The 7500-nt window shown below is 36.5% G+C and overlaps 1 protein-coding gene across 1 annotated transcript in view; it reads left to right on the top strand.

Annotated features, from left to right (window-relative positions):
* Positions 1-7500, top strand: part of LOC119585250 (F-box/LRR-repeat protein 5-like) — a 10865-nt gene that overhangs the window by 1917 nt on the left and 1448 nt on the right. The window contains exons 2-7 of the mRNA XM_037933913.1: positions 868-1065; positions 1453-1599; positions 2349-2838; positions 3085-3247; positions 4232-4399; positions 6197-6254. Of these exons, the coding sequence (XP_037789841.1) occupies positions 868-1065; positions 1453-1599; positions 2349-2838; positions 3085-3247; positions 4232-4399; positions 6197-6254 (1224 nt within the window). The remainder of the gene's footprint in view (positions 1-867; positions 1066-1452; positions 1600-2348; positions 2839-3084; positions 3248-4231; positions 4400-6196; positions 6255-7500) is intronic.

Below are 7500 nucleotides of genomic sequence, written 5' to 3'. Positions count from 1 at the left end.
CTCTATTTTCTCTCTCTCTCTTTTCTCTCTATTTTTTCTCTCTCTGTTCTCTCTCTGTTCTCTCTCTCTTTGTTCTCTCTCCCTCTGTTCTCTCTCTTGCTCTTCTCTCTCTCTCTCTCTCTCTTCTCTCTCTCTCTCTCTGCTCTCTCTCTCTCTCTCTCTCTCTCTCTGTCTCTTCTCTTGCTTCTCTCTCTCTTTCTCTCTCCTCTCTCTCTCTTTTCTTCTCTCTGAGCTCTTCTCTCTTTTCCTGCTCTTCTCTTCTCTTCCTCTTTCTCTCTCTGCTCTTCTCTGCTCTCTCTCTGTTCCTCCCCTCTCTCTCCTCTCTCTCTCTCCTCTCTCTCTCCCTCTCTCTCTCTCCTCTCTTCTCTCTCTCTCTCTCTCTCTCTCTCTCTCTCTCTCTCTCTCTCTCTCTCTCTCTCTCTCTCCTCTCTCTCTCTCCCCTCCTCTCTCTCTCTCCCCCCCCCTCTCTCTCTCTCTCCTCTCTCTCTCTCTCTCTCTCTCTCTCTCTCTCTCTCTCTCTCTCTCTCTCTCTCTTCTCTCTCTATTCTATTGTGATAACTTATCTTATTCTTATCTGTCAGTGTATTCAATGACTGCTTTTGATAATCAATTTTAGGATATGATTCCACAAACTCACTTTTATGAATATATTTTTATTTGTTACCTTAATTTTATTTTTTTTGGGTTGTATCAAAGTAGGGTGTTATTGGGGTAATTTTCTCTTTGTTTCTCCTTTTCCTCCTTGATACTCTTTCTTTAGCTCTTACTCTTTGTGTCTCTTTATGCTCTTCCTCTTACTAGTAATTTTCTATTAGCATTTCCATTTTTACTCATTTAAACTCTAAACCTAAACTAATATGTGTGCAGATGCAGTGTGTGGACTTCCGGGACGGGTCAGAGGTTGTGTCGTTATTGCAAGACCTAGACCTGACCTTGTACGAGTTCAAGTCACATGAATCCATTGAGAACATCTTCATCATGGATCAGCTGAAGAATCGGCTCAAGCAACATCAGATCCAGAACACAGCTGTCTGCGATTGCCACAATGACAACAGACTTTCTGATGTAAGGCTTGAGTCCTGGGGAGGTTGAATATTTTTTGGGTTTTGTGTATATTGTTTAAAAAATTCTTTGTCTGTTTTTTTTTCCCTTTCTTTCTGTATTTTTAACTCCCTCCCTCCCTTTCTTCTTTACCCCCCTTCCTTTTTAATTTGTAGCTTCCTTTATTTACTGTCAGTTTTTGCATTGGGATCAAATTGGGTAAATGCTCATTTCATAGTTTCATACCCAGTCATCCAATATCATTGTCATTCTTCTCTGTAAACCTTCTCCCACCATCCCTCCTGCCCTCTCTTCCCTCCTTCGTTTTTACTACCCTTTTATCTGCCTCTCTTCTCTTCCCATTTTTTTTTCTTTTGTCTCTCCTCAAAATCTTCCTCCCCTCTTCTTCAGATGGTGCGCCTTGTCCGGACGGGCACAGAGGTGAATGAGAGGAGCATTGGCGAGAGGCTGAGGTTTGGTTGTGAGCTTCAGGAGGCCTTCAAGGACTTTGTTGGGAACTTCTTGCCACACATGGAGGAGGAGGAGGAAGTGTTTCAGGTAAGAATACCCAACTCTTTCATCAGCAAGGACCCCTTCTATTTAATATGCTAGGATTCTTAGATTATCCCCTACCTAGTTGAAGGTGCCAGATTATGTTGTCTCCCAAGCATCTGGTAGGTAACTTGTATACCTCAGGTCAAACTATCAAATAGTCATTGTTTAATTGTCAGTTTAACTTTTTTTTTTTTTTTAAGCCAGGCCAGTCTTGTGACACAAATTTCTCTTCTAAGCTCAAAGCATGAAGTTGGTGACACATCTCTGGGAAAAGATCAAGCAAGCAAGTCATCCATTTGTGGGCCAAGTGTATGGGTCAGGAAAGAAACATTAAGATTAGTGATTGAACCTTGAGGGATGAGTGCATTAGTAATTTATAGATTATCTGTTAGGATTACATATGTGTATTTTCACATTTAAGCAATTCGTACACCCTGCAGTTGTAATTATGTGATTGACCTTCTCAGCAGACTGGAACTCACAAATAAGTCTTTTGGCTGAACATAAACATGTTAAGCTTTTGAGTTTGGATAAGGGGATGGGCAGTGGGCAGCCACACTTACAACTTTAATATCTTTATTTTTGATAAGAATTTATTGTTTTTTACACTTGTTATTAAACTGAATATCTGATTGATTTGGAAAGTCTCTTCATTTTTCTTCTAATACTAGTTATGTAGTTTAATTTTCTAATCCTAGTTTAGTGGTAGATATTTGGAAACTAGCATCACAGACCACACCCTTTCTTGACAGCCATTGTTAGTGAAGTATTTTGAATATGAGGAGCTAAAGATCCTGAAAGAAATAGTCCTGAAGGAGCATGAGCTAGTCAAGGAGCGCCAGTCACAAGAGAAAGCACAAGAGGAGGAACCCGAGACCAACCGAAATGTGAAGGTTCTGCGAGACCTAAACCTAGACTTTTGCTCCCTCTGGGATCCCTGTGAGGCTGAAGGACAATGCCACAAACTTGAGGATGGATTCAGAGATGACTGCTTGTCTAAGCAAGGCTATGACCAAGTGTGTGCCTCTCCAACACTTGAAATACCACCACAACAGGGAGACTACCCCCCAGACTTGGAACCAGTTACAGCGCTAAGCGTCCCCACGGAGATTCTTCTTGAGATTTTCAGCTACCTGAGTCCTGCTGAATTAGGACAATGTGCTCAGGTGTGCTGGGCCTGGAACAATGCTGCCTTCTCACCCCCTCTGTGGAAGGCTATATACCCTGTGCAATGGGCCAGAGGTAAGCACCTTTGGATAAGTACAGATGTTGGGATTTTTTTAATGTCTCATGATTCCTGCTTATTGATTATTTTTATGTTAAACTATGTATAATAGAAGTGAACTTAATGGGTAGCTTTCATCTTTCATGGTTGGAACACTGCTTACAACATTTATTTTTGTTAAGTTAAAAGGGAGATCATCACAGCTAATGGCATATTTAAAGTAATAATTATTATCATTATTATATCAGAACATTTGTCTTCAGGAATTTGGAAGTGGCACGATGTGGGTCTCACCCATGCACTTGAGGATGCTGCATCTGGGAAAGTCTCAAGATACCTTGAAAAGTGGGATGAAGATGCCGACATTGATGAATCCGAGGAAGAGCGAGACCCACAGGCAGATAAGGAATGTTTTGTGATGGAAAGGTAGGTATTTTTTCATGTGTGGTAATGTTTTATTGTTGCTTTGGTTACTGTAACTGTTACAGCCATGATAATGAATATTGTTATTATTATATCTTAATGAATAAGCAAACATGAAAATAGTATGTATGCATGTTTGTATGTATGTATGTATGTATGTATGTATGTATGTATGTATGTATGTATGTATGTATGTATGTATGTATGTATGTATGTATGTATGTATGTATGCATGCATGTATGTATGTATGTATACATGCAAGAATTCATTCTTACTTGTATCCATTTGTTCTAGCTATCTATGTATTTATGTGTCTATATGTGTTTATCTCAATCTATTCATCTATCCATCAGTCTATTTATATATTTAGATAGCTATAGATATGAATATAATATATATATATATATATATATATATATATATATATATATATATAAATATAAATATAAAATTATATATATATATAATTATATATATATATAATTATATATATATATATTAATATATATATATATATATATATATATATATATATATATTGATATTGATATTGATATTGATATTGATATTGATACATACATACATACATACATACATACATACATACATACATACATACATACATACATACATACATACATACATACATACATACATACATACATACATACATTCATACATTTATACATACATATATACATATATATATACATACATACATACATACATACATACATACATACATACATACATACATACATACATACATACATACATACATACATACATACATACATACATACATACATAAATGGGTAGATAGATGTATAAATAGATGAACAGGTATAGATATAGATATATACAGTAGACTAGATATTTATAAATATAAACAGTAATATCAGTGCTGTTTAGTCAGTATGGGGAAGTTACAACCAAATTGCTGATCTGCAACAGCTGTTTGACTTTGCCTCTCCCTCCCTCCCCAGCCTGGTGAAGTGGGTCCTGCCCCGGGTAGGAGCAGCGGTGAGCACTCTAGTTCTGGACACTGGCCGAGGCATCACTTCCCGCCTCCTGCACAATGCCCTCCTCCTCTGCCCGGCCATTGTAAACCTCTCGGCCGCACACACACAAATTGACTATTATTCCTTTAAGGGGTAAGTTCTCTGTCATTTTTTTTTTTTTCTCATTTATTTTTATTTAGTGATTTATTTTTTGGTTGTTAGGGTTAAATGTGTATTGTGATGAAAGGAATTTTGGGTTTATGGTTGCATGGATATTAACTTTTTCTTTTTCTTTTTGTTTGATTTTTTTTCTTCTTCATTGTCAATCTTAGCCCAATGCTGAAAGGAGTATGTAGTGTTCACTCTAGTTTTGTTTTGTGAAATGTGTATATACATAGACCTGATTTCCCTTTGTCTTGAGTTTTTGAAAAAAAAAATGTAGACTATTGTAGACTCTTTTATTATTAGTATTATTGATATGATGATTCTCATAATGTTAGTATCAATACTAATGGCACTGCAAAAAGAACATATTTCTGAAAAACAAGGAAGATGGTGAACAGAGGAGACAGGTAGGACTGGTGATTGACTCTGTTGTGACTAAGCACTTGTGGTACCATCTATGTATGCATGTGCTATCTTCAGTGGCAGGGGGTTGAGGCTGGATCCCTTCGATATGTATGGTAATGAAAGAATGGGACAGGTTGTTTTCTCTGCATAAATATTATTTCTTTTTTTCTTTCCAATATAATCTGATGAGTAGTTTTGACAGGGGTGATTTTTGTCCTGCCACAGAGCTAAATGTGCATTCCAGAAATATGAAGGAACCTTGATGAAGTCACAGCAGGCAGTGGCCAGTGATATGATTGGATCTGATTGTGGAATCGACTGAAATATCAGATCTGCATAACTTTTTGTACAGATTGTATGGATGCTGGCAAAGAAATTAAAGAAGCTTAGGTGCAGCAAATTTAGAGTGAAATCCTGTCTGTTCAAAATTCAAATGATCTTATATTGGATAAGGGAGCTAATGAAGCTTACAGTTTAGCCAGACTGACAGAAAGAGGGAGAGGAATGAATGAATAAATGAGTAAGGGAATGAAGGAAAGAAAGGGGTAAAAAATGAGAGCATAAAGAATGAATGAGAGAAAAATAGAGGCAAAGAAAGGAAGGTAGAAAATAAGAGGAATATAGAGAGAGAATGAGAATAAAGGAATGAATGAATGAAAGGAAAGACAGGGATAGAAAGCATGAATGGATGATAAAGATAGAGATTAGCGAATATTGTAGAAGGCTGTTTAACCCACTCAGTGCGGATGGCAAGAATAAATGTCATACCCACTGTAATATCAGTTCATTTATTGTCTTTACACATAGATGGCTCTACAAGTGCTAAGTCACCAAGGAGTCAGTTATTAGTCTTACTTATCTCACCTGTTTACCCTTTTCCTTGATTTTTTTGAAAGTTTCATTTGTATTATATTATTATCTTTAATGTTATTATTATTTTTATAACAATTTGATAATAATAATATCAGTAATAATAATAATAATATCAATATTCATAGTATTAGAAAGATAAACACATTTTCCCGCAAATTCAAGGAATGGGAAAATCAGGTGTGGACTCAGGGCCTACTGATAGACTCCTTGGTGGCTGAGCACTTGTGGAGCCATCTGTATGTAACGAAATTCACACACGCACACGCACGCGCATGTGCACGCGCACACACACACACACACACACACACACACACACACACACACACACACACACACACACACACACACACACAAAAAAAAAAAAAAAAAAAAACGGGATAGTACATAAATCTGTAGCCTAGAGAAGGGCCAATGATAGTGATGTATTGAATCTCAGACTTTAGAAATTTATGGATGTGGATTTTGAATTACATGAGAATGTGGACAGTGAGATTTTTGAGATTGCAGATCCAGATTTGATATATTTGATATTCATTTTGTTCTGGATGTGGATGATCATTTTGATGTATGCATAATAACACACTACAAAGGGTTGGCAGTTCTCTCTAATTTATACTAATGCTTTATATATTGGTATTTGTATGCTACATACTATAAACAGACTCATTTATTTGTTCTTTAATTTGGAAGAAGAATATATAAGCTAGTTAATAAATCTAAAATTATAGTGATGCAGATGCCTGGTAGTAGATAATAATGTTTAGAGTGATGCAAATGATTCGTGTATGAACACCACATGGCATAATGACATCCATTAGTTGTCTACTCCAATGTGTAGGTGAGTGGGTGCATGAGTGAGTGAGAGTGAGAGGAATATCGGGATTTCTCCTTTGAGAATGTGGATAGAATTGTGAAAGTTTTATCATTAAAAAATGTGGATGCAGATATGAATGTGGGTTTCAAGTATCATGAAATCTGTGGACACATATATGTGTGTAGATTTTAAATTTTTTGTGGCTACTCCAGATTCAGATGTGCATGTGGATATCCGATACATCACTAACTAAGGGAGATGGAGTGCTTCTGTGATGTTATCAGGGCATCTTGTGTTTTTCCTATAACTTAGTGTGTTGTATGTCTGTGACACGAGGAATGGATACTGTCAACACTACTCATCATATTGATTTCACTAGTTAATTAAGTTCATCTTATGATACTAAAGAGTAAGTTAAAAAATAAACAAACATTTCTTAACTCTGTGCGTAACCTTTAACCCAATGCCGACGGGGAAAATGAATAAAAAATGGGGAAAATGCTGTGCTCATTTTTTATATTTTTGTGAAACGTCTCTGCACATAGATGGCTCTGCTAGTGCTTAGCCACAAAGGAGGCAATTAGTAGATCTTGTGACCTTACAGGATTTCACCTTTCCTTGTATTGGCGGGAAAAACGAATTGTTTACTAGTGCTATGAATATCGATGTTGTTATTTATATTGTGAACATTAGAATTAATATAATGTTATAAACATTAGTAACAGCAAAATAAGATAGAGTGAAATTATTTCGTAAATCAATGAAAAGGATGAACAGGTGAGACAGGCAGTACTCGTAACTGGCTCATTGGTGACGTAGTACAAGTGTAGCCATCTATGTGTAAAAGCAATTAAAGAAGTAAACTCATAGTGGGCATGGCATGTACGTACATGCCATGCCCGTCGGTAGAGGGTTAAACTATCTGTTATATACATTGTCGATGACTTTCCAGTGTCAACACTAATTTCAACATGTAATTTGGATATGCCAAGCACTT

This window comes from Penaeus monodon, chromosome 3, assembly GCF_015228065.2.
Source record: "Penaeus monodon isolate SGIC_2016 chromosome 3, NSTDA_Pmon_1, whole genome shotgun sequence".
Lineage (NCBI taxonomy): Eukaryota > Metazoa > Arthropoda > Malacostraca > Decapoda > Penaeidae > Penaeus > Penaeus monodon.
This window is presented reverse-complemented; position numbering and strand designations above follow the sequence as displayed.